This window comes from Monodon monoceros, unplaced genomic scaffold (genome assembly GCF_005190385.1).
Source record: "Monodon monoceros isolate NGI ecotype Baffin Bay Population unplaced genomic scaffold, NGI_Narwhal_1 Super_Scaffold_8, whole genome shotgun sequence".
In the NCBI taxonomy this organism is placed as follows: Eukaryota; Metazoa; Chordata; class Mammalia; order Artiodactyla; family Monodontidae; genus Monodon; species Monodon monoceros.
Genome location: NW_021703785.1, coordinates 74,438,800 through 74,466,532, shown reverse-complemented (window position 1 = coordinate 74,466,532; position 27,733 = coordinate 74,438,800). Strand labels below are relative to the sequence as shown.

General features: G+C 51.7%; 1 protein-coding gene across 1 annotated transcript in view; it reads right to left on the bottom strand.

The window, feature by feature from the left end:
- Positions 1 to 7,832: 7,832 nt before the first annotated feature.
- CRYL1 (crystallin lambda 1) overlaps positions 7,833 to 27,733 on the bottom strand; it is a 72,565-nt gene continuing 52,664 nt past the window's right edge. Inside the window, exons 6-8 of the mRNA XM_029210319.1 lie at positions 13,868 to 13,973; positions 8,733 to 8,839; positions 7,833 to 8,378 (exon numbers count right to left, since the gene is read on the bottom strand). Coding sequence (XP_029066152.1) covers positions 8,265 to 8,378; positions 8,733 to 8,839; positions 13,868 to 13,973 — 327 coding nt within the window. The 3' untranslated portion in view covers positions 7,833 to 8,264. The remainder of the gene's footprint in view (positions 8,379 to 8,732; positions 8,840 to 13,867; positions 13,974 to 27,733) is intronic.

The following is a 27,733-nucleotide window of genomic DNA, read 5'->3' as shown; positions in this document are numbered from 1 at the left end:
GAGAATGGGCAGAAGAATATTGAATGAGATAACGGTCGTTTGCTCCCAGAATTGATATAAGACGACCCACAGAGCCAAGAAGCTCAGCAACCCGCATGCGTGATAAATACAGAGGACATATCTTAGTCAAACTTTTGAAAAATGAAAATAAAGAGAAAAATCTTTGAAAAAAAACTAATGAGAAGAAAGGAGACACGTTACCCTCAGAGAAATGACAAAAATGATGATGACTGACATGAACAGAAGGGATAGAAGCTAAAGGAGAATTGAAAAACACCTTCAAAAAGAAAAAAATGCCACCTCGAAATCTAGGTCGAGCGAAAATCTCCTTTGAAAATGTAGGCAAAATAAAAGACATTTTCAGAAGAACAAAAAATGAGAGAATTCGTTGCTAGAGGAAGTTCTCCAGGTTGAAGGGAAAAATTCCTGATCTAAACCTGAATCTGCAAGAAAGAATGAAAGTCACCACGCATGGTAAACCTACGGGAACACAGTTCTTTAGAAGCATGGTCTGTAAAATGCAAAAATAATAAAAATGAGTTTATTGTAGGATTTCTATGTAAGTAGAAGTAAAACATGTGACAAGACAGCATAAAGGGCTGGGGCATAAATTGAACTATAATGGTATAAGGTGCTCACGTTGTATGTGAAGCGGCATAAAATTAAAGTTTGACTGTGATAGATAATCGACAAGAACCCACTGTATAGCACAAGGAACTCTACTCAATATTCTGTGCTAACCTATATGGGGAAAGAATCTGAAAAAGACTAGATATGTATGCATGTGCATCACTGAACCACTGTGCTGTACACCTGAAACTAACCCAACGTTGTAAATCAGCTATACTCCAATATAAAATAAAAATTAAATTAAAAAAAGAAAGAAAGCATTGAATGGAGAGGCTATCGGGTAACTTGAAGAATCGAAAAGAAGGCTATGGAATTGGGCTCCCAACGGTAGGAATCAGGGCAGCTCTGCAGCTCTACTTTTTCCCCCCAATCTCTGTATTACTGTTGTTAAAAAACAAGACAAAGGGCCCAAAATGGAGTCTCTTATGCTAAACCCTCCATCAGCAAAGCCAGACTGAGCTTCATTCCGGTTTCGGGTCTCCCGGAAACAGAGTCTCAAACCAGCCCCCCGGGAATCTCTGGTCAGCGCTAGTCCTGTCGCCGGCAGAGCCCGTTAACAATTTCTGGGAAATAAAAACAGAGTCTGGTTAATACAATCAAGTCTAACCTTTTGTTTCCCTTTGTGCTGAGTCTAGTGTCCCTGGCTCACAGCGGCCGCCCTGGGGAACTGACCAGGTGGCAAGTTCTGGGTTTAAACCCGCCGCTCTCTCCTCCGGACCCCTCACCTAACCCCTCAGGAGTTCATTCGATGCCCTGTTTCCTGAAACGAGTCATTAGGAACCACAACACTCATTTTCTCATCCTTCATGGCCGTGGAACAGCCAGCATTATGCATTTCTCCCTGGAGGACCTGAATTTGGAAAGTGCACTGTCCCACCAAGCTCCCTTCCTACCAAACTTGCATTTGGCTGAGCACCAATTACATGTAACTATACCCAGGACCTCGTAAACCACAGAATGGATCAGCAACATGCTGGTATCAAACGGTACCGCCCATGGGGATCATTTTCTCTGAGGCTTTGCCCAGAGAAAATCACACGTCCTATCGTCACGAGGTTGCCCCAGCCCGAAGAAAGCTCAGATCCTGTGGTCTCACAATGAACAGTGCCTTCCAGGCTGTAATCTAGGGCCTAATTCTTCTTCCCAATTATTATCCCCACGATGCCGAGGGTGCTGCTTTTGAGTGAATCTGTCATAGATGGGAATTCACCTACAAACAAGGGGACAGGCAACCCCCAGGGTAGGGACACAGATTCCACCACGAATGCTCATCCCTAAGGTGATTCTTCAAAAATTCTACTTCAAAGACTCAAATCAACATGAATTAATCTTTGAAGCAGCTACTTTGGAACAAATTCTTGTGCCACCTTGTTCAGGCTTTCCCTTGCTCACTCTCTTTTACTTAACAAGGCTTGATTTGGGGAATCTGGGCAAGAAAGTTCCATCTACAGCAAAAGCGATGCTGAATTCCTGCGACCAATTCCTGGGAATTCACCTGTGATGTTATCTGCCCCCAGAGAAAGATTCATTCACAAAAGGACAGGCCGAGACTGACTGAAAGGAGAGACCAACTTGTGATCAGCTCCTTTGCAGATGGAAGACAACTTGGGAATCATGGGCATCATTTCAGGGTCCTCCAAGTCTTTGCTATTAACCCTTCCCTAGGTTGCCTGGGGAACACATTTATGCTTTTCCTAATAGTAAAGGAAGTGAAAGAGGGGAAAGAACAGGCTTTGAGACCAGACGGACCTGGATTCTGGTCTCCTTTGCAAAATTAATAAAGAAAGTACTTCCTTCCAGGGTTGTTTTATGGATCAAAGATAATGTATATAAAGAGCCCATCACAGTGTCAGAAACACAGTCGGTGCACAGTAAAATGCTAAGTATTATTATTTGGGGCAAGGAAACCATAGATTAGACCCAACTGTACCACCTACCAGCTCTGTGATCCAATATCTTAGTTCCATCTGCAAAGTGGGAATAATAATGGTAAAGACAAATGAGGTCATCGATGACACACTGTAAAGCACTATACGTCATATGGTGTTATCTGACCTTGGAAGTTTCTTCAGACTCCAGCAGTCTATAATTTACCACTTGATAAAAGGGTTGTACTGTGCTTTAGAGTGAGGTGAGAAGGTTCACCAACTAATAGAGCTCAGTTGCCATAGCAACTCAGACATTATTTTCAAAGTAAGAAAGTTAATGTTGAGGTACATGTCTTCTGTAACATCCCAGTGGGTTTTCCACTGTAGATAAAGACAAGAGACAAAGCTGTATTTTAGGATCAGAGCACTAGAGTGGAACTAATACTCTGTGAAGCTAGGAAAACTAGGACTTACCTTGGCTTTGGTAACGCGACGTGAAGACACTCTACTTGTATACTTTGAAATCCCCGAATTCTCTTGCAGAAAATGTCAAGCACCATCAAGATATTGTGCTTTTTCAACCTCTCACCATAAGCAAGCAATGTTTTCCACTATGGGCTAGAGGTAAGGCCAAGTGCTTTACTGATCTAACGACTTCTGAAGTTATTCAAGAGAAAAAGGATGTGATATGCACACAGAGAGAGAGGAGAGAACCTGTCATATATATATATAACTATATATATAGTTATATATAGAATACCATATATAATATATGATGTGGATAGAAAACATGTTAGATGTAGTTATATCTGCAGTATATATTATGTAGGGAGGGATATAGACAGACAGACAGTGAACGTGTCGCATGTATATTATGAGAAGGTCTTCGGTTATAGGTCGCCTGAAAGCGGTAAGTATCTTCCCGCCGAGCTGGGCCGGGCACGGTTCGCTCAGCTGTGCAGGGTACTCTTCTAAAGGATTTATTGTTTTAAGCACAGCAGCGGCCCTAATACTTGGAGGGGTGCCTGGTTCAGGTGACTTGTGTTTCCCTACATTGTCAGAAACAGTTTTCCCGATTCTTAGTCTTAGAGAAGAATTATTGGTTCAGTTTTCAAAGTTTCACTAATATCAAAGGTAAGCTTTTCTTGTGACACATGAACTTTCTCACTCTGTCAAGACCGTTTTCTTAGCACGGCCCGTCATGGACACTGGCTTCCAGATCTCGGACTAATAAAGAGATGCTTCTTTACACTATTTCTTTCTCAGGTCACGCTGCCAGAGCAGCAGGTCTCTGAGCCACGTAAATGTCAAACCTTGAACCGGGTCCGGTTGGATAAGGCTTTCATGGCACGTTTAACACGACATGACTCAAAGTTTCAAAAGAGCTCAATTCACTTGCATCTCACATACTTGGAGAATTCCCTTTTTCTTATGGAAAGTACCATTTTCTTGAAACATAGCAGCCCTTCCAATTGCATAAGGAGAATCCCATAATCATGAGAGAGGAGACCTCTCGGGTCGGTTGTACAAATGGTCCTGGAAAGGGCGGGAGCAGAGAAGAGCAGCAGGACAGGAGGCTGGTTCATGGACTGACCGGGAACCAAGGGTCATCCAGGGCCCCTGGGAGGGGCTAAGAACTTGTCTTTGCAGAGGTTTCAGGAGGATGTCAGGTGGGTGGGGAGGGATGAGCGTGTTGCTGGCTGCTCACCAGCATTACCTGGAATTTCTGGGAAAACACAAATCCCTGGGCCCCGCCTGTGGAGACTCCGAGTCAGCAGGACTTTCTGGGAGACCCAGAATCTGTCTTTTTAACAAGTGTCGGGTGGGTCTGATTCCTTCTGTGTGGTGGTTTCGGAACACTTGATTTGTATATTCCAAGCAGGACTCACCAGGTTGATGCCAGCTTGTGCTGTGCTTGCTGGTGAGGGTTTAACCTTCACACACACACACACACACACACACACACACACCAAAAACAGGCCTTGATTCTGAGCCTTGCTGAGTTCTGGATGCCCACACGTGTACACACACCGTGGTGGACATGGTGGCCGATTTCGATCTGACATCATGGGACACAGAGCTGGGAATAGATGCCCACGAGGGGCCCCCATGGCCAAGCCTGCAGAGCTGCCCAGCAGCCAGTGGGAGGGTCCAGGGCCAGTGGGTCACCTAGAAAAGGGAACTGGGGAGACAGGTGTGAGCCCAGTGTCCAGGAGCTCCTAGTGCCCGGTGGGTGCCATGTGTGTGCATGCAGTGCGGGGGCATGATGAGAGTGGGCAGGTGACAGATATGTGTCCCTTCCTTTATTTGCCATTTTCTACAACAACGCATTAGTCTGTAACAGCTCCAAAAGCGACAGATGAGGTTTTTAAATTTCTTTTTATTTTTTAATATTTATTATTATTTTTTTTGGCTGCGTCGGGTCTTTGCAGCATGCAGGATCTTTCGTCGCGGTGTGCGGGTTTCTCTCTAGTTGCAGGACGCAGGCTTAGTTGCCCTGTGGCATGTGGGATCTTAGTGCCCTGACCACGTCCCCTGCATTAGAAGGCAGATTCTTAAGCACTGGACCGCCAGGAAAGTCCCGAGGTTTTTTAATTTCTTAGTTTCATTAGAAACTCAGGGACTTCCCTGGTGGCGCAGTGGTTAAGAATCCACCTGCCAATGCAAGGCACGTGGGTTCCTGCCCTGGTCCGGGAAGATCCCACGTGCTGCGGAGCAACTAAGGCCGTGTGCCACAACTACTGAGCCCGCGTGCCACAACTACTGAAGCCTGCGCGCCTAGAGCCCGTGCTCCACAGAGAAGCCACCGCAATGAGGAGCCCGCGCACTGCAAGGAAGAGTAGCCCCGCTCACTGCAACTAGAGAAAGCCCGCGCGCAGCAACAAAGACCCAACACAGCCAAACATAAATAAATTTATTTAAAAAAAAAAGAAAAAGAAACTCCGACTTTGACACTTTAGTTGTGCTTTAGCACATGGCGGTTGCTTTTCTTACTGACGCAGGGAGAGCCCCACTGTCAGCTCCAGGCTGTGTTAACGCGGCCCCAGTGGTTCAGGAAGTGTCCTTGCTTGTGTGCCCTCCCTGGGTTTTCAGACCGTGGCCCAGATGCCTCACGTCTTGTTTTAGCTCTTCTATGTTTTAAGAAGATTTTTGTGCATGTGTTTCTTACTCGTCCTCAGCAGAGGGCTGGTTACCCAGTCGTTGCCAGAGGTGGCCTGAAGCGGACATGTCGAGTTCCTTTGTTGTTTGGTTGGGCCGGTTTGTTGGGAACGTGCTTTGTGTTCCGGTGCCACCGGGAACAAGACATCGAATGACTCCTCAGCCCTTGCAGCCGGCTGGGGTCCGACGTGTGACACCGCAGCTGCTGCGCAGAACGAAGAGGTGACGCACGCGGGTCCAGGCAGAGTGTCAGGGAACTGGCAGAGGGACAGGAGGGCTTCCGGGGGGAGGTGGCACCGGCCAGGCCCGCACATGTGAGATGGGAGGCGTCACCGTCCTCGCCTTCAGCCGCAGCTGGTACATCAACCCAGCAGACACCGCAGGGACCAGTAGCTCCCGACACCAGCTGAACCCACCCGGCGCCCGTGCCCAGGAGGGGTCGGGCCCAGCCCATGGGCCTGTCTACTGGTCCACACTTCGCACGCTAACCCAGCCGCTACACAGAAACATGAAGTGCAACAGAGAAAACGTTTGGGGTCCACAATCTCCTCTCTGGGGAGCCTCTTAGAGTCATCCTGACGAGAGGCCTGAGGGTTAGGAGGTAAACTTTGATCTGCTGTGTATTTCTCTACAGCCAGCTTCTGGAAGAAAAGAGGTGGTGGAAGTGAATTTACTTGGGAATTATTCAGGTTAAAGCCAGCTCCACTCTCCGCAAAAAAAAAAAAAAAAAAAGAAAAGAAAAGAGAAGAGGAAGCACAGCATATCTAAGGACAGAAAATTAAAAGGCAGTTTTTCCAAAAATGTGAAGGGGTCATTTCAGATCCTTATGGAAAAGAAAGGAGTGTACCAGCCCCGAGCCCGGGACTGGGCTGAAACCCAGCGTCCGTAGGCCTGGCTGGCTGGGACCCAGAGCTTGAGCCCCAGGGAGCCGCAGGCCTGCAGGTGCCCAGGGCCCGGGGCAGCCGGGACGCCAGCGCCAGCGGAGGAGTGAATTCCGAGCGGCGTGTTGGGGGAAGGGCAGTGACCCAAAATTCGTGGGCCTGGAGATCTGAAAAAAGGAGAAACGCCGGGCCAAAGGGAATGGAACAGAGCTCTTACCTCGGCAGAATACAAACGAGCTCCCTGCCGAGGAGGGAAACAAAATGTCACCACCTCGAACCTGAGGGATGCTCCGGGGGGGGGGGGCAGGCAGCCCCAGCACTGGACTGGCGACGCGACGCCCTTTAAAGGACAGGAGGGACTTCCAGGCAGAGCGCCAGGTGTCCTCGTGCTGCTAGAGTCCTACCTGTCCAGCGCCACCTGGGCAGGTGACAATTTGGGGGTGGGGGTGTGTGTGAGCTCTCCGCTTGCTGTAGTGCCAAGTATGGTTCCATCCAACCTAGAAAACCCGCCAGGGACGCCCGGCCCCGGGTCCGGACTGAAACAAGCAAGTGGCTGTCAGAGCCCGCGCTCCGGGCCACAGCCCAGAAGGGACAATGTGGCAGCTCTTCCAGAGGCCAAGGTGGCCCTGCGGGCTGTCCAACAAGAGCAAGACCTCGGCCGTGGCGAAGGGAGAGTGGCAAAGGGGGTCCAGCTTGGGAGGGTCCCCAGGGTCAGTCAGAACCTGGCGAGGATCCCCGGCCGGGCAGTCCGAGGCCGGCTCAGGGGAGCCGAGGGTCTCGCCCAGGAGCGCCCCGTGCTACAGCCGGAAGGGGGTCTCCCGCCGGCCCGCCCTCCTCCGCCGCCGCCGGGGGCTGGGAGGGGCTCCGGAGACCGGGCGGGGACGCGGCCCGAGCGAAGGTCTGTGCGCTCCAGCGCCCTCTCCCTGCCGGGGGCTGCCCTGCGGACACCGGCCGGCCCGGGATCCCCAGCCTCTGCCCAGCCCCCGTCCTGGGTAAGCCTCCACAGCCCAGGGTCACCCTCGTCCTGCTCACGGCCGGAGACGGGCCGTGTCATCGGTCACGCGCTCGCTGTGGCGGCGTCGGTGGGTTGCACGCCACCCCCAGAAGGGGCTTCCCAAGCACACCCGACCGTGGCGCCGTGGGAAACTCTGGCCCAAACTGTGGGTTGTCCCCGAATGACAGAGGGCTCTGAACAAAGGATCCGCTTACGACTCGACCGTCGTGGTCACTCGAGATAACGTTCGTCATCAGGATCACCGACTTGCGCAGAAAGAACAGAAGGAAAAGACGTCTCTATGGAATCAAACGCTTTTATTTGGAATAAGCATCAAGAAAATGAAGGGAGTTGCCTCATAAATGCAGGGGCTCAGAGTACTCAGCGAGAGGTCAGCAAATAATGAGAAAAATATTTTGCAGCAGATTAAAATAACTTGAAACTCCGATCACTGGCTATGAAATGTATCCACATGTAACCAACCACACGGGAAATAAATGGTAAAATCTTCAGGCGATTTGCTCTCTTGGCTGCCCTGGTGGCAGGGGATCCAGCCCGCAGACCTCAGCGCTGCTCTGACCTCCAGTCCACCGGGGCGCCTGCCTAGTGGAGAGCAGGTCGTGCTCTGCCTGCTGGGCTCCCAAGGCCTCCCAGCGTCTCTGAGCCACCTGACAGGGGCTCGTGCTTCCAGCGAACGGGCTCCAGCACGGCCGGCGGTGGTCGCACAAGGCTTCACTGGGGCTGCAGCTGGCTCTTCAGTCTGGCAAGTCTCATGAGGCACCTGTCCCTCCACTCCCTCCTGGCAGCTAAGTGCTCCGGGTCATCTGGAACCTTCACGCACATGGCCTGGGAACAGGAAAGAAAAAGAACAGACAAGAGGGAAAAAGGGGAAAGAAGCATGAAGAGCAACTAACTTGGCAGGAGGGAAACTTCTCCTATTTATGCAAACTCTGAATTTGCTTTCAGAGACAAAAGAAGCCTGGCAAACCCTCAACTAATGTAACTTTCCAAATCCAGAGGGGCCGACGGTTCCTTCAGACGAGTCAAAATGACCTGCCAGTTCCTTGGTCACACCGCTCGGAGGGTCCCCTGAGACCCTGACGGGGCTATGGACAGTCAGGGACGTGGAACCTCAAAGTCAAGCCAAAGAGCCTGGCTACAAACAAATCCTTGCCTTCCACCGGCAGGGAGTCTACACACCTGGTGCACTTTTTCAGCTGCGGCCCCGGAAAACTCTGGAACGGGTCCAAAAGTCTTTAGGACACGTTTCATGCCCTCGCTGTACCTGCCACAGTAGCTTAACATACCTGGAAGCACAAGAAAACAAGGATGCCCAAGTCAGAGAACTCTTGTCTGCGGCCCAAACCAAGAATGTGTCCGGAGGGTGTTGCCCTGGGCTCACCCTCCCGTGGACGAAGCGGGGCTGCGGGTGGGAAAGGCACCCCTGTCAGCGGCCCTGGGCTCACTGCTCAAGCTTTTCTCGGTAATAAAGGCCCGAGAAGCAACCCGACCTCCAGGCCTGGGTCAGCGCCTCTCAGGGACGCTGGGTCGGCCCACGTTCCTGCTTTGATTCCTCGACTATCACATTAATGCTGTTTTCACCACAAGCGTCTGCTTCAACGATGTACCTATGAGGTTACTCGTGTACATGGCTCGAATGCATGTTCTAAGACCCAAAGATGTCAAGTTCAACTAAATCCGTTGCCCACTCCGCTCTTATCCCTGGATTCTACCTGGCACTTGACCCACCGGGCGGCGGCGGCCTTAACACGGGCTCTTCACCCCAGGGGCTGGCTAGGCCGCTGGGTTAGGGCGCCGCCAGCCACCTGCCCCGACCTGCATCTGAGCCCCGGCCACACGACTTCCCACTACGCCGGGCCCTCAATCGAAGATGGAGCCCTAGGATTCTGGTGGAGAAGCACATGGAGAAGAGGCTCATCCTGGCGTGGGGTGGCGGGGGGAGGGAAGCGCCGCACTTAGGAGCAGCGCGCGGGCTGCGTGGCAGAGGCCGACTCCAAGAGGAAGCCCGTCAGCTGCCCACACGCGGGGCGGGCTTGCCTGGACTCACCAATCGGCACACAGCGTGGCCCTCCCTCCCCCATCCCTCCCTCCTGCCCTCCGGGCAGGTCACCTCGGGAGCCTGGCCCCGGAGCCGCTGAGCTGCGCTGGCCCTTTGCCAACCTCTCTCAAAACCAGGGAGACTCGGCAGTTGGTCAGTCAGGCTAAAAAGATAACAAGGGAACAAACAAAACTGCAGGATTTGCAGAGATCCAGAGCTGGGCCCTCACCGACCCCACGAAAACTGCGCGATTCATTTAAAATAAAAATGATCTCCGCTAGTTACGCCTTACAAAAGAAAAACAACTTCTGTGGGGTTGCTTTTGGTGCATCTACACTGATGTGAAAGCCTGAATTCGCTGATTTCAACTGCATTTGTCCCAAATCGTTTGCCTTCTCTCAGAGGGTGATAAAATGATACCCACTTTGTCTTAGAAGAGAAAGTGGTTCCAAGGGTGAGAATTCGAAAATGCAACGTCTCTGACGTTAGCACCTGCAATTAAGTGGTGGACGGTCCCTTTTAAGATGAGGGGTTTCACTGTGTTTACCAGAAGCACCAGGGGACGGTCCAGAGCTCATTATTTACTTCACTGTGACGATTTGTTGGTTTATTCAAACTCAAGGTGATAAAATCCAGACACAAATACAGCTGACTCGTGTTGGGGAAGCAGAGACGCTAACTCACCCACTTTCGGAGAAACAAGCTGCCCCGGCCCCCAACCCCCAGCAATGAGCCACGGGACTCGATTCAGGTGCCGTGTTTCACCTCTGGGTCACTTTACGTTTTCTGAACGAGTGTCCCTCTTTCCCTGCCCCTGTGAAGTCATCTGAGTCTCCCAGGGGCTTTCTAGAATCTTTTTTTCCCTACTGCCTTTTATACAATTTGTAGTTTTAAAAGGGCTTTTATTTCTTCAGAACAGAATAAAATATGGTGAAACTCTTTACAGTTCATAACTTCTCCCCAACTTGTTCAGAAAACCAATTAAAACTTCAGTCTCATTAGCATAAAAACACTTTCTATAACATGCACTCAGCTCTCAGGATAAACAGCCCGTTGTTTGTGGCAAGGCTGGGAGCCTCCACTCGCTCCAGACACAGGAAGTTCACAGTGACTTACAGTCAGGATCCGCGGTGTGCCTGCCTTATTGACAACTTTCCAGTGAAGGTATCACTCTTACTATTATTTGCAACACATCCCCTTCCATTAGAGAGTAAAAAAGGAGGCTTTTAAATATTTCCAACGATAATTTTGGCTTCTCTACACCATGAAAGGTGAATTGAGTGGGAATTATTCTAGAATAACAATTTCATTGAAAATGGAAATTAGGGACTTCCTGGTGGCCCAGTGGTTAAGAATCCACCTTCCAATGCAGGGGACGCGGGTTCGATCCCTGGTCGGGAAGCTAAGATCCCACACGGGATCCCGCGGGGCGGGGCAACTAAGCCTGCGCACGGCACCTAAGACCCAACACAGGCTAATGAATAAATTAAAACTATGTAAAAAAAAAAAAAAGAAAATGGAAAGGAAAAAAAACACTTCACCTTTTATCCCACTAGTCTGCCCTTCCCCCATATCTTCTTTACATCCATGCCCTCTGCTGTCAATAATACCCTCTTCCAAAAACTCATAGAGCTTACCTTTTTAGAAGACTCTGAACCTAACTTTTTTTTTTTTTCTTGCGGTACACGGGCCTCTCACTGTTGTGGCCTCTCCCATTGCGGAGCACAGGCTCCGGACGCGCAGGCTCAGCGGCCACGGCTCACGGGCCCAGCCGCTCCGCGGCAGGTGGGATCTGCGCGGACCGGGGCATGAACCCGTGTCGCCTGCATCGGCAGGCGGACTCCCAACCACTGCGCCACCAGGGAAGCCCTGAACCTAACTTCTTAAGAGATGCTTATACGGAGAAAAAAAAAAGGGGGGGGGGGGGGGGGGGGGGGGGGGGGAGAAAACAGATTCTCATGAAATTAGATTTAGCTCATTGCACTGGTTTCTAACTTGAGCCCAGTGTCTCCACACCATGTATTCTCATGCCACCCCTGTGGGGGGGGGGGGTCACTGCTGCTATACCCCTTTTACAGGTGGGGAAACTGAGGTGCAGTGAACTGACCTGCCAAGGTCATCTAGCTTGCAGGTCAGCGGGGCGCTGGCTGGCTCCACCAGCCAGACCCACCACTCTGAGAGCCGGCGCTGCCTTAAAAAGTAGCCAAACGGAGTAGGCATGCTGGCCTCCTGTTTCTCAGGTGCTATTTTATTAGATTAAAAACAGATCCTAAAATACCCCTACCACTTCCAGATAAACTGTAGCTTTTAAAGACTAATAACTAGCCTTAACCTGAGATGTCGGCTTTATATAAAACTATATCCAAAAGGAAGAATTCTTGATATATTCTGGTGACACTGTGAGGAATAACGAACATTTCCATTGATGCCAAGCCAGATCTCAAAACTGTCTAACTCTGGTCTTTGGAATGCTCTGAAGTTGAAAACTACATCCGTCCACCACTATCATTTTAAGCCAATTAGGTTTTCTTATCATTTCTGCTTTGTTTGAAAAATTGCTGTGGGCCTCCTTCCTGTCTGCACACTATTTGATTCTTGAGTTTCTGGTTTCATCGGCTTCTAGTTTCTATTTGTTTGAGAGTTAAAGCTGTTCTCAGTCCTCCCTATAGATTTCTTGTGATACCTGAATTATCTTATTTTTCTCAAGAAAAAAAAAAAAAGGTAGAAAGAAAAAGAAAAACATGACGGTTACCAGGCAGTGTCTACGTTCCCTTCAAATGCTTAAATATGTTCCTCACTTTTAAGGCTCTGGTTGAAAAAAACATTTGAAATTTTCCAAGGCTTCATTTTAATGAGCGATCGTGGGAACCCCTGCTCGCTGCTCTCTGCGCAGCCCTGTGCTCAGCGCTGCCCCTCTCCCTGCTCCGCCCCGGGGAGAACCATCCCGTACTGAACTGCTTCTGGGCGCACACGTGTGCAGCCGGGCACCAACGCATCTAGGAAACTGCTTGACTCACTCACTGGAAACTATATTCCACCAATTACCGTGGTGAGAAGTGACTGAACTAACAGGAAAACACCGTGGAACTCTAAAATCTACGTCCAACAGACTCCCAGGGGTCACCTGCTCCGGCCCCCCACCCCCCGACCTCACTGCAGGAGTCTCCTCTCAACCCAAGCGTCTGGCAGGTGGGCACCAGCCTCCAGCCCCTCAGCTCCCCTCTCACAGCAGGGCCTCTCCGCACATCAGCTCCAGGTTTTAGAAAGTTCCTCCAGCCGTTTCCGGTCTTCTGTTCTAGCTCCAGCCCCACAAAAGACACAGAGAGACAGACAGACAGACAGACACATACTACTCCGGTCACCTTCTTCTGGATATGCCCCAGTTTCTCAACATGTTCGTTAAATGTAGACCATGGAGCTGAACACAACATTTGTTTTCTATTTGTACTCAAGTTTCACAAGTTAATAACCTAATGCTTAAAACAATACACAAAAATTGTACAAATTTATGACAACATAAAAAAGCACAAGGATAATAAGTTACTTATCATTTCATCACCAAGAGACAGCAGCGGTAATAACATTTAGGTGACATTGTCCCAGATTTTTATGCATAGCTTTTTTTGATTTATTTTGTCTTAATTTGTTGTAGGTTTTATTGCTTCTTTTTCAAATGACGTCCTTTTTTCAGTTGATTAAAGTCTGGCTGAAAGTTTCATCCTTGGGAGAGTCTCCCCTTCTCAAGTTATTTTTCTTTCAGTGTCACCAGCTCACTGGCTCTCACCTACTCCCCCAGCCCCTGGAGGTCGGCTTCTGGGGCAGCCGCAGAAGCCCCTCCCTCAGGCGTCCCCCGCCTTCTGGAAGGAGACCCATGCTCAGCAAACACGCCCAGAAGCTGCTTCTATTTGGGCTGAAGGTGTGTGCAGTCGAGGTTCCGGTGGTCATGTCCCCAATCCTATTTCTTCTTCTTGCCTCTGTAAAGCACTTCACCATCGTTCTCAGGAAACACTCAGCTCTGCCTTCCTCAGGCTGGAGGGTCCTTGGCGGTGTCGGCAGCATCTCGCCCCCGCCCCCCAGTTCTTGCCACAGGGAGGTGCGTGGAGCCCGCGTGGACTTTCCCCTCAGCCCCTCCCTGTGAATGACGGACTGGCCGCCATCTCCTGCACGACACTGTTTCTATTCAGTTGTAAGAAAAGGCAAGATTGACCGTTACAAAACCACGAAAGCACTAAACAGTGCAGAATCCCACCTTGAACCCGACGGAACGGAAGCCTACCTTCGGCGTTGAGGTGCATGGTCTCCAGGGGCCCAATGAACGCGTACCGCATGCCCAGGCCGTCCGACATGACGAGGTCAAGGTCGCCCGGGGACATTACTCCTTCCTAAGTGGAGAGAAGGGGCCGGCAAGGTGGTGAGTCCTCGGGAAAGACCGTTTCATTACCATCATTCTCATCCTGACTTCTCTAGAGCGCGATCCCAAAATTCTCTGCAAAGCACTACCACAGGTTTCATCAAACGCGGCATCACAGAACTGTAGGATACAAACGGATCCTGAAAGGAGTGTGCGCTGTGAAAGGGTCGAACCAATTTAATCTCCGGCCCCCTTCCCTAACCTACAACCCTCGTCCTGTCGGAAGCAAAGGGCGGAAGGCTTCTCTGCACGTCTGCCTGAGACCCGGGGCTGTCAGAAGAGCTGGAGAGCGTCCTCCAGGCTTCGTCCGCCTGCAAGCCCGGCCGCGCTCAGCTTTTGATGCGCACGTAAACAAGTGCTATTCTTTGATGCAAGGCAGCTTCGAGCAGTGAGTGTGTGTGTGTGTGTGTGTGTGCGTGCGTGCTGCTCACACGGCCCTACCTTCCACGCGGTCGCCTGCGGAAGGTGCAGGGACACGGGGTGATGACCCGCGCGGCCGCCGGGAGAGGGAAGCGGCCCAGGCTGTCAGGGTGGCTGCGAAGTCTCCAGCTCTGTTTCCGGAGCGGCTACCTCCACGTGGAGAGGCCCCGCTTCGGGAACAGGGAGTCGGGGGTGGAGCAAGCCTGGACCCTCGGCCCCGGCACCCTCCCTCCCTCCCTCCCCCGGGCCGGGGGCTCCACCGCCAAAGTCCAGGCCCCCAGGAGGGCCGCGCGCCCCTCACCCCTGCGGCCCAGCTGCCGGGGGAGAAAACAGTCCCTCGGGCCCCCGTGGGCGTCTGCGACGATGGGGGTCCGGGGGCCCACGCAGGGCAGGGGTGATTCGGGGCGACTGAGGACCCTGGGTGAGAAGCCCTTTCCACGTGGCTGCACACACGTGCGCACGCGCGTGTGACAGACAGGGACGCGCGGAGCCGCACGCGGAGCTGAGCGCGCGGCCCCTCCAGCACGCCCAGCCGGCTTCCTGACTCGCCCAGAGGCAAACATCCTGACTTTCGTAATAACCATTCCTTCCTCCACGTTCCTGAAACATGGAGTCTGCATTTTGCCTGTTTTCCATCTTCTTGGAGATGGATTCACAGTGCGTTCTTTTCTGACTTGCGTCTTTCACTCCACCTCACGCTTTCAAGATTCACCAGAGTCGTGTGTTGCTGTAGGCGCCCGTCCTCGCGGCTTCCTCATCCGTCCTACTGTTGGTAAGCATCTGAGCTGTCGTCATTTCCACCGTAAACGACTGCAGAGCCGCGGCCTGGCGCGTCCTCCACTGGGAGCCGATGTGGCTGCACCCGTGTCGCTGTCCCCAGGTGGCGTGGACCCGGGGCTTCCTATTAGTTCTAAACTATCCTTGGGTTCATCTGACTGCTACTGAGAGCAAATCAACTCAGTTCACTCAGATACTCACCAGTCGCCCGCCCTCCCCTCCTGGTGGCAGAGCTGGGGGGGGGGGGCGGGGCATGGGCACCAGGAGGAAACACTGAACACAAGGCCCGTGGTGGTGCCGCCCTGAACCACCAAGAAACGACTGCTGGTCCGCAGGGTCCTGCCGCCTCTCTCCCTCTCTCCCTCCGCGCCATGTCTTGGGCAAGAAGGGCATTCCCGCACCCAAGGCTCCCAAGCGCCGTGAAAGGCAGCCACGCAGGGGCTGCCGACCCTCCCTCAGTCCTGGCCCCCAGGCCAACATTCCAACAGCCTCGAGTTTCCATTCCACCACCAAACTGGGAAGGATGCGGACCCAGGAAGCCAGCCTGGGCCTGCGACGGTGTTTGCCTTGACTCTCTTCTCCCAAAATTGTGTTCAGTACTTTCAGAGCTGACTTCCAAAGGCTTCAAAATACCCACGCAGTGAGCCACCCAGAGTAATTAAATTTTGATTTGTAAGAATCGTGAGCGCTAACAGTGACCCGACCAATCAAAGCGTTAGAGGCTTCTCCATCACCCGACGCCCTCACACTGGAGAGGACCTGCGCTTGCTTCACTCCTGCTTCATCCACGGAGGGCGGTCAGTTTTTGACCAGTTGCTATTCATGAGCTGAACAAGTTAGAAAAGAGAAAAAGTTTTAATATTTCCTCTTCCTAACTGCTTCTTTCTGCCCTGTTTGAATTTTCTGAGGCAGATTTCTCTAAGCTTGAGTTTTTACCCAGAAGCTAAATCCAAAGAAAAGAAACGGCCATGAGAAATTCAGCCAAGATGCTCGCTGGTTAGGGTTGCATGTCACTGAGGCAGATGCCCAGGTTCATCCCTGCTGCACTCAGCACAGAACTAAGGCTTCGTGTTCGGGATATTCTGAAGGTCAAGTTGTGCTGTGAGCTCCGCTCCACCCAGAGCCCTAGTGCCACCTGTGGCCCAGATGTTAACATTATCAATAATAACTCAATAAATCCTTGCTATGGCATAAAAGGCGGGCCAAGCGCTTGAGATGAATGGATCTGGTGACGACTCCTTGGATAGAGACAGGAGCCCCGCAGCAGTTTGAGGATTGAAACCCCCTCATTCCAGTGTGCCTGGGGGGTCAGTATAGCTATCAGTGCTTCCTCTATCTCGTGGTAAAATTCTCAAGTCACACGTACAAGGAAAAGCCCCAAGTGGTTAAAATTTCCTAAATCTCAGACAGAGCAATGAACGCTATGATCACTGCTAGTTCAAAGGTGGTTTGCATCATGTCCTGAAGAACCACTGGATGAGGAGAGCCCAGCCAGAGTGGGCAGGAGCCCCTTTACTGAACACCTCCTGCCTCAACTCACCTCCTTTAGCTAAAGTCTAAGACCCTCCACAATCCACCAACACACACCCACGGCCTGGGCATACACTTTGCACCTGGCGTGCTCACAGGAGGTTCCCAGACTGCCGCCCACAAGCAAGGTGCAAACTTCAAGTGCAATGAAAGGTCTGGGATGTACCAGTCAGGGTCCCACCAGAGAGACAGAACCGCTCGGCTATAGATACGCCAAGAGATTTATGCCAAAGAATCAGCGTGTGGACACCGCCACATCTGAGATCCAGGGCGGGAGCCGCTGGTGGAGACCTCAGCTCTGCCCTTAAGGTTGTTCAACTGATTGGATGAAGTTTGCCCAGATTATTGAGAATAATCTCCTTACTCAAGTCAACTGACTGTAGCTGCTAATCGCATCTATAAAACGTCTTCAGAGAAACACGGGCAAAGCCCGTGTGTGACTGAATGAGCGGCCCTCTGGCCCAGCGCAGCCGATCCTCGCAGGGGACAGAGTGAAGTTCAAAGCACGATCCTTACCCTCGGGCATCCTGGGTCTGGTACTTTGTGAGCAGGAGGAGGAGAATGGGAAGACACCACTAAAATAAGGACCGTGGTGCTCGGCCTGTCCTTTGGGGGTACGCGAAAGAAGGGGGAGGCGGCGGGGGTCTTGCGTAGCTCAGGGATGCAAAATCTGCTGAAGGGAGAGCCATGGGACTGTTTCCTCTACTGATGACCAGCTGCCCAGAAATATCCTTCCTTCTAATCACCCCCTTCTCATATTAAACTTTCTTGTTCGATGCACATATTTTTGGCATATGGCCTCACGGTCACTTGCTTTTCTCACGTTTCTCATGCCATCTTTCCTTGTCTGGTTCTCTTTTACTATTTCCCAGCTTTTGATCTTCTACTTTGTTTTGCTCTGCTTTTCACCACACCTGGTCCTGAATTTTCAAGTTTCTCTTGCGCAAACACTTCTCCACCTTGGCCGGCACCATCACCACGAGGAACAGACCTGCCTCCCAGGAATCTGGACGAGGTTATACACAAGTTCCCCCAACCAGAGCTGCGCAGGCTTCAATCCAATGTCTTAACTGAGACAAAAAAAGCTTTAGTGTGTCAGACGACGAAATGCAACATCCAGGGGCGTGAAGGAAGCCTGCGCTGGTCCAGCGTCACCCTCCCCCCGTCAGAGGCCCAGGAGAAGGGGTTACCGAGAAAGAGGCCACCTCAGGCTTAGTCCCCGATCCCCAGAGACGTTCAGTGTCAAGCCAGACGCCAGTGACCCCGGTGCAGAGATAGTCAAGCCCGAGTCGGGGCACTGGACTCTTTGGAAAGTCCATCCCTGCAGCCCTTATGAACAAACGGCACAGAGTAATAACGTAGTTACTGGTCACGGAGTTTAAACTAAGTACTATCACGATGATGAGGGGTCGGGTTTTTCTCACAAGAAACCAGTTAGAACCATGAGTTAGTTCCTTCCACTCACGTACGCCTGCATGCCTTTGTTTCCTACACTCTTCGCTAAGCACTGCGTCTCCCACACACAATATGAAAACTGGCTCCGGAGCAAGTGACGAAGCCCTGATCCACCCGTCCCCACCCACACTTCCTTCCAGGGAAAAGGCGAGGCAAGGACAGGACTTTCATAGGTGAAAAAGGGGAGACTGCTAAGTGCTGCCCCGCTGTCACCCAGAGGCTGTCGGGTCTGTGAGCCGCTCAGCACCCTGTGTTTTCCTGGAAGCGGGGCGGGGCCATTCCTGCGGGATGACACAGGCAAACCGTGCGACCCTGGAGAAGAGCTGACTGAACACATTTAGCTGATGCAACAGGACACTGACTCATACGCATTAAACCCCCGCATCCAGCGCCTCAGAGGGGACGCGGGGCAAGGAGACGAGAGCTCGTGGTGGACGGTCCCGGCCAGGCCACTGGGAAGTGAGGGGCAGACGGGGCCGCATCCTCGGCAGGCGTCCGGCCCGACGGGCGATCCCACTGCCCGAATTGTTCTGGGAGAAGAAGGCGCCAGAGGAGACCGTGTGTGCAAAGAGGCATCGTACGGCAGAAAACTTGAAATGACCTTAAAACAACCCACAGCAGGCGAACGATTAGATTTTTTCAAAAGGATCAGTGGAATGAAATCTCATGAAGCCATTAGAAATGAATAAAAAGTCGAGGAAAGTATTCTTTTTTGTGTGTGTGTAGTACGCAGGCCTCTCACTCCTGTGGCCTCTCCCGTTGCGGAGCACAGGCTCCGGACGCACAGGCTCAGCGGCCATGGCTCACGGGCCCAGCCGCTCCACGGCATGTGGGATCTTCCCGGACCGGGGCACGAACCCGCGTCCCCTGCATCGGCAGGTGGACTCTCAACCACTGTGCCACCAGGGAAGCCCTCAAGGAAAGTATTCTTAACAGAGGCTAGACAAGAACGCAGAAAAATAAAAGCAATTTGACTCAGGGTAGGGAACGTAAGTGGTATTTTCCCTTTGAATATTTTTAAGAATAAAGCTTTTAGCAGAAAGAAACCAAAAAATGAAAAGGAAAGAGGGGAAAGGCTTTGTCTTAATCTGAGGGATAGTCCAGAGCTGTCTGGGCCGCGGCAGCGACACCCTCATGTGATTTTTCTTACTTTGCTGCGCTTGTAACAAAGCTTTCAGGGAGAAAAACACCAGTATTATGAGTCCAACACAAAGAAAAGGTCTGGACCTTAAATACAGCCACAGCACCAGGCATCCGTTTGTGCAAATGTAAGCGCACCAGGGCTCGCTGCGGTGGTGGAGCCCTAACTGGGGTCGTCCGGGAACAGGGCTCTCGACAGAGAGGTGGGCGCCAAGCAGCAGAAGCCCTCAGCCTCCACGCCGAGGCACACCTGGCCCGTGGCCGCCTGCCCCTCACGACCAGCCACGGAGCTTCGCACCTCCAGGGCCGCTCCCGACTGCACCTCGGGAAGCAGGATGGCCGGGCCTCAGGCTCCCTGTCCCAGAGGTCACCTGCAGCCTCGCCTCTCTGCCCGTTCTCCTGCGGACGCCTTCCCTCCGCCTCTGTCCTCCACCGGGGGTGCTGCCCTCCCCCACCCTGCCTGTTAACTTTCCAGCTCACAGCAGAGGACCTGAAAGCCATCACTGCCCGATTAGCTGTGGGTGGGGATTACCAGTCAGGTGTTAGAGTGACAGCATTTCATTTCATTTTCTTTTCCTTTTTAAAGATTTTTTTTTCTCTTGGGATGTGGAACATCCTTAAAGTCTTCAGCGAGCTTGCTACAACACTGCCCGTGCCCCGTGCCCTGATTTCCCGGCCCCGAGGCACGCGGATCCCAGCTCCCCATTGGAAGGCGCAGTTTCAGCCACTGCACCGCCAGGGAAGTCCCTGGTTTTCTTTTAGAGTGGTCAGAACACTAGCATGGTGCTTCTACTTTAAACACTGCTGCAGTAACCCCAGGCATGCCAAGCAGGCTTTTTAAATTGAGTATGTGGTTGGTGTCTGCATTACGTGTATCTGTTAATGGGGCTGGAGTTGTCTCTAGAACAGTAGTCAGCAGGATCTCTCCTTTCAGTAGGGTTTTGCTGCTCGCCAGCGTGGCTACTCAGAAAATAACCTCCCGTAAAAGGGTAAATCCTATTACAGAAATGGTCTACTTCTTACAGGCCGTCGCTGCCGGGAGAGTTCTAATTGACTGGTGATTCCCAGCCAGCAGATCAAGTCTCTCGGCTGTTCCGCCCTGAGGGAGACCATCGGAGTCTGCAGGCTGCAGCCGGGCCGGGCGCTCCCCATGCAGGAGGGAACCTCAGGAGAGCTGGACGGACCAGCTCCACGCACAGGAGGCGCCAGCAGGAACAGGAGCTCCAGACACGCACCTGCAACCCAGCGCCCCCCGCCTTCCGGCCGTGCCTGCACGCCCACAGGTTGTCTCAGGCGGCCTAACGCGCGTCGGCCAGGAGTGGCCTCTCGTTAATTTGATCGCCTCCCAGTGGTCAGTGAAGGACATGAAACACTTGCTGAGCTACAGGTGTGGGTCCTGATATGGTTCTGGGGCTTCTTAAAATGCTGAGACCCTGGTGTCCTTCCAGAGCTGCCCTGTAACGAGAAACGCCTCCCTCTCCATCTGCCTCTGAACGTAAGGCCACTGATAGGAGGCTCTTCCAACTTACAGCCGAGAAAGCAGGTCTCAGTTAATTTGGAGGATGGTCCTCATGAAGGGGGTGGCACACCTGCTCCGAAGGGCCTGTAGTCCCAGCTGATGCGTCCCCCGAGAAGCAGGCTAAGCTAAGGAGGGTGACAGTGCAGCTGGGTCCACAGCAGGCTCGGTACACTTCACGGGAGAAAGAGCTCGAACAGCTGGAACCCAGAGAACCCTTCAGTGTCCTCTGGGGATGGACTTCCTGCCACGGACAAGCTGACCCAGGCTTCGGAAGGCAAGACAGAGGCCAGGTGAGCACAGGGACGTGGGCCAGGGCTGAAAGGTGAGCTCCAGGGGCCGGGGGAAGACAGTTCCCTCAGCCTTGTCGAGGCTATGTTTTCAGGAGGTACAATAAATAATGCAGAGATGGCAGGAAAACGTTTTAGAAAAAGTTTCCATGGGTGAATTTTGACCTAGGGCGCCTGGTGACGGGCAGTCATAAGACTCGTGGACCCTGGAGCAGATGAACGCCAAGCAGGGATGGACCGGGCACCCAGCGGCGCAGGAAGCCGAGCCCCGCGTGGGGCAGGGAGAGCTGCCCAGGCCCCGGTTGAAAGCGGCAAACAGAGGAAGCATCCTTCCTGGAAGGACCGAGGCTCAGAGCTGGGGGAGGAAAAGGCAACCATGAGGAAATTCCCTCAGGCACTTTACTTCTTTGAGAGAAAAACGTAGGCACTTCCCTGGATGTCCAATGGTTAGGACTCTGCACTTTCACTGCCGAGGGCCCGGGTTCGATCCCTGGTCAGGGAACTAAGATCCAGCAAGCCGTGCAGCAAGGCACCCCCCAAAAAAACAAAAAAAAGTTTACGGGTTTTTTTTAGAAATAAATTTGTTTTTTATTTCTTTATTCTTTCTTTATTTGGCCAAGCTGTGTGGTTTGCAAGATCTCAGTCCCCCGACCTGGGAGGGAACCCAGGCCCTCGGCAGCGAAAGCTCAGAGTATGAACCACTGGACTGCCAGGGAATTCGCAACCCCTAAACTTTTAAGTTTAAAGTTTAAAAGACATAAAATGTAGAAAATCCTACAGCTGAGGGTGTGGCGGGGAGGGCAGGAGCTGGCCTCTTTCTTGGCGCCCTTAACCGCCCTTCGCTCCTTCTACATGACTCTTCTTGCCAAGTACACCGATGGGTGTCGCCAAGGTCTCTTCTGTAACATGTTGCTCAAGCCTCAGCTTTTTCCTACTGGCCGCGCTCCAGGGGAGCCAAGCCTTAAGCGGTCCTGGTGTTTCCAACACTTTCTCTCTAAATAAAAACTTCTAAAATAGCCCCGCCTTCCACCTGCCCGGAAACACGGCTTCGAACATGCTTCCTCTTGTCGGGCCACTCAGGCCACGAGTCTCTGCAGCCTTCCTTGATCCCAAAGCCTGCAGAGCAAGTGACTCAGCCTGAGCCTGCTCCTTCTTCTTTTCATCCTCGCCACCTGTTTGTGCTGGTTTTCCTCCAGAGTAATTGGCAGGTCCTGTACTTACTCAGGGTGACATTCATGGAAAAAAAAGCCCCCCCCAGACTCAGGAAAGGACGGCTGCAAGGCGGCTCGCTGTCTGACCTGGCTTCCTTCTCAGAAGGCTCCATGTGTGAGAAGCAAACTTCTGGGGTTGAACTTGAACTTGGAGAACTGGGCCCATGCTCACACTGGCTTCTAAAAGAAGAGCAAAATCCAACAACCGCCTACCGCCGCGCGATCACAGCCCAAGTGAGAGAAACCTAAGGGGTCGTTCGGGCAGTGAGTCTACAGCGTTAGGTCATCTTCCCCCCAAACTCCGCTCAGTACTATCAGTCCCCGGTGTCGGCCCCTCCGTAAAGGAGTTGGCAGTTCTCTCCAGTTTAGGTGTAGCTTCACGGCGAGGCTGGGAACCCGCAGCCCAGCCTACAGCACCAGCCCGGGAGCACCGGACTCGCGGTGGCCGGCAGGGCTGCCTCTCAGGCCCAAGGAGCCTGCTTGATTCGGCCGTCACCCTTGGAGGGACACTCTGTTCACACAGGCCTGCGACTAAATGAGGAAAACCAGACTACGGTTTGCATCCCTGCTCCGGAAACCAAAGGCCACGTGGGGATCACTGATGCCAAGCATGCGGCCGGCGTGACGGGGAAGACAGCATCTGGGGGGCTGCGGGGGACGGGAGCTTTGATCTGGAGAAGTAGTGAAAACGTAGCATTCGTTTGTTCTGCTGTGTTTGTGTTTCAATCACAAGTGAATTAAATCTTGTTTTAAAATCAATTTTCACGTCTTTTTTGGGATAACCAGAGGCATTCAGTGTCATAAATCTAGGACTAGGAATCGGGACCATGTAAGAGTCTTTCCACTAAGCAAAGATGGTTAGAGCTGCATGTTTATCTATTATGAGCCCTGAGTCAGAGATAAAGAGGGTCAGAAACAAGAGACACGCAAAGACAGAAAACATGGAAGGGGAAAAGGCAACTGAAAAAGATGGCGAATATACCGTATCTCATTGAAGTTAAGACTCGGTTGATTGAAAGTTAAATTAGCATTTAACACTCCATTATGGAAGAAAAATGCTGCCAATAAAACGAAGATGTTAAAATGTAAAAAAAAATAAATAAATAAATTTTATCTTAGAACAGATGGAATTCCATACGTCAAGGCTGAGGCCAAGGTCTCAGGGCGTGAGCCAGGACTCCTCCCCCTTTACGATGCACAGGAATCCCCTGGGAGGGGAGGGGGGTTGATAAAATGCAGAGTCCAATTGTGCAGGGCTGGGGTGGGGCCTGAGACGCTGAATCTCCAACAAGCGCCCAGGTGAAGCCCACGCTGCCACCCTTAGCCCTAGGACCTCACTCGTGCTCCTGGCATGCGAGCACTGCAGCTCGGAGCTAACTCACAGGTGACTGCTGTTACATCCCTGGACTCTGGGATTCAGAAGACATGGTTGCCACCATCATCACTATAATCCATAACACCTACTCAACCATTAGTATACGCCAGCCACGTTCTAAGCCCTTTACATACATAACCCATCCAACCCTCATCAGATCTTGATGGGGAACAGTCCGTTGTCATCTTCACTTACAAATGCAGACACCGCGGCACACAGGTGGCACAGGTCTGAATCCCTACCAGACCGGGGAGCATGGATCAAACCACTTAATTTGTAAAGGCAAAAATAACAATATGTCTCTCGTGGTGTTAGGACTGGATGATCTGAAAAACTCTGAAAATCATGAGAAATGTAAAGGAAAGGACTTTGTACGCTCTGAAATACTATATACAAACTGAGGTCACTGATGAGTAGATGATGCTCAGGGGTTTGCTGTGCTAAGACTCCTAATTTCTGTGTTTTACAGTCAGTCCTCCGTATCCACGGGTTCCACATCCTCGAATTCAACCGATCGCGGATCAAAAATATTCAGGAAAAAGAATCCAGAAAGCTCCAAACGGCAAAATTTGACTTTGCAGGAAAGGCAACTGTCTACACAGTTTTTACATCCTATTTACGACGATTTAAATAGCACTGGCATTGTATGAACGACTGTTTACTCATGACTGAGGCTGTGTTAGGTATTGAAAGTAACCTAGACACAACTTCAAATATGCTGGAGGGACCGCTGTGCTCTCCTAAATTACATCCAACAGAAACCCTTGAGTGGCTTTACCACAAAACGTCTCATCTGTGAACTCTACCACACGATCCTGGAGATGCGCTTTATTAGCTGAAACCAGTCCTCATAACAGCTGTGCTCGTGCCAGGAATAAAGCTGGACCACGGAAGCCTGGAATCTCTCAAAGGGTCCTGCACAGGCCACAGCCCCGAGCAAGACGCCAGAGGCCCAAGGAGCAGAAATCACCTGGATGTTACCTTTCTCAGAAAGATGAACAAAACCGGAGGTAAGCAATTTAAAGCTCATTACCACCCACACATTCCGATGGGCTGAGAACCCAAGGGCGGCTCCGTGATTCACTCCCGCTCGCCTCCACGGACCCTCCCTCAACGGGGCAAGAATTTACGGGCACTACAAGCTCAGCTGTTGTCTGGGCGAGAGTCTGTCATTACAACACTACTTCCCTTATTGTGCTCGTCAGCTTAAGATCGACTGAAAATCACTTTTCTGGCCAACAGGATCCTGTCACCCAGTGACCTAATCTCGGATGACTAGACTATAGCCATTGGCATTTCCCAGCCAACAGGGGCTGCTCCGTCCCAATTCTGCAGCCAAACGGTCCAGGAAAAAACGGACTGCGTGGCTGTGAGCGCCCGTGTGCCCTTGCAGCCAGGGCACCCGTCCTGCTCCCACAATGGATGCCCTGCGGAGCTCACGGGCTGGGACGGGACAGTGTGCTCTGTGCAGCCTCTTCCCGACCTTGGCTCGTCTCCCCTGGTTCCCCACGAAGGACAGGCCCGTGCAGGAGCCACACACACGCACACGCACGCGCACGCACACGCGCACGCACACACACCGCTCCCACCCTGTCTTTCCTAGAATTTCTCTCTCCTGCTTGGTTGCAAGGATGAAGGGATACCCTCCCTCCAGAGTTAGTGAGACTGAAAACAGGAAAACCACAATTGGGGGACAGGGGGAGGGAATCAATGAAACAAAAAGCCTTCTCTTCAGGAAAGCACCAAAACTGATAAATCTCTAGCATGACAAAGATAAAGAGAGCAGACATGAATCACCCACAACAGGAATGAACCCAGGGATGTCACGACAGGCACCACCGACAACTTCACGCTCATAAGTTCAGCGACAGAAGAAACGGGCCGATTTCTCCAAAACCATAAACCGCCAAAACTCATCCAAGATGAAACAGACAGCCTGAATGGTTCTACAACCACTAAAGCTGTTGAATTTGTAATTAAAGACCAAAAAAGAATTCTCCAGGCCCAGGTGGTTTCATTGGAGAATTCGACCAAACATTTAAGGAAAAATTAACAGAACTTTTACAATCTCTTCCAGAAAACAGAAGAGGAAGGAAAACTTCCCAACTCTTAAGTTTTCCTCGAGTTGGTGTTCCTCGTTTAGATGAGAGAAAGCAAAATTCAACAGCAGGGCTTTTCTTCATCTCTTCCAGGCACTAAGATATCTTACAAATAAAAGTTGCCCTAAAATCTCTGCAACGTTTCACTGTAACAGTGAATTTTTCTTGCGGTATATTAAGTTCCCGTACTCTAGACAAGTGGAAATATTTTTATTTTCTTTTATTTTTTTGGCCGCGTCAGGTCTCAGCTGCATCATGTGGGATCTTCTGTTGCTGTTGTGGCGCGTGGGCTTCTCTCTAGTTGTGGCGCGTGGGCTCCAGAGTGCAGTGGGCTCTGTAGTTTGTGTCACGTGGGCTCTCTTGATGAGGCGCGCGAGCTCAGTAGCTGTGGCACCCGGGCTTAGTTGCCCCGTGGCCCGTGGGATCTTAGTTCCCCGACCAGGGATCGAACCCGCATCCCCTGCATTGGAAGGCGGATTCTTTACCACTGCACTGCCAGGGAAGTCCTGGTGGAAATATTTTAAACAGATCTCCAAGGGGCTGTTTTTACTTCAGTGCTTCTACCACTGATTGACATTCCAAAACATTTTGCAGTCACCGAGCAATTGAAGCTGAACACCTCACAGTGGGAATCCCAACGCTGCATCTTGAAGATGCAGGAGCACTAACTGGATTCAAACAGTGAGGACACAGGACTGCAGCTACTGCGAGCAGCCAGCTCAGATGACGAACCCAACAGGGATGTGGCCAAACGCCACAGCCAGCGTTCTGTGGGAGGGTCACGTGCATCCTGCACTGGGAAGCTGAGATCCGGTGCCCCCAGGCCAGCTTCCCTGTTCTGTCTCAGGCTGGGACCGCCAGGCATCTGCAGAAGTCGAGACTAGAGGCTGTGAATCCATTCCAGGTGAAGATGATTGAGCCCGAGCCCCCTTCTCGCCGCACGTACCTGGACAGACCCTTGCTCACTCTGCCAAGTTTCAGCAGGACAGGTGTGGGCAGAGCACGCTACTGACCCGTTCAGAAGCTGGGGAAGCATCAGAAAGTGAGGGATGGAGCGCAGACCGGCAGAGCCTGGACCACTCCCAGGTGTGGAGCTGCCCTGACGTCTCCCTGCCAGGGACCAGGCCCCTCACACAAATGCAGGTGGGAGTGCGTGTGGCCAGGCAATTTTTAAAGTCACGTCTAAAATCTTTTAATTCAAGGATGATGTTAAACATATATGTATATAAATTTACACGTATGTAAATAGAGATGTATGTAAATTTATATATATATAAATAATCTCTTGTCTATATGTGAGACAAGCATGCTACTAACAAGTTTAAAAGTCATCCAGGGCTTCCCTGGTGGTGCAGTGGTTGAGAATCTGCCTGCTAATGCAGGGGACACGGGTTCGAGCCCTGGTCTGGGAAGATCCCACATGCCGCAGAGCAATTAGGCCCGTGAGCCACAAGTACTGAGCCTGTGCATCTGGAGCTTGTGCTCCGCGACAAGAGAGGCCGTGACAGTGAGAGGCCTGCGCACCGCGATGAAGAGCGGCCCCCGCTCGCTGCAACTAGAAGAAAGCCCTCACACAGAAACGAAGACCCAACACAGCCAAAAATAAATAAATTAAAAAAAAAAAAAGTCATCCACTGTTTCTTCCTCAAGCTCTTGAAATAAACTGGGTTCCTTTAGAAGATACAAGTTTACTCAAAATATAATTTATTTTTCCTCCTGAAAAATTATAATACTGGGAGTGGGGGGAGCAGAATCTGAGATAGTGGGAAAATGCAGCACGTCACAGAGATAATTACGTGGTAACAACAGGAAAGGGCAGGAAGAGGAGCCCATCACCACATCCGAATATCAAGTGACCTACCGTACAGGGGAACCTCTGAAACACAGAGAGGAACAGCTTGCCCTTGGTCTCCGGAAC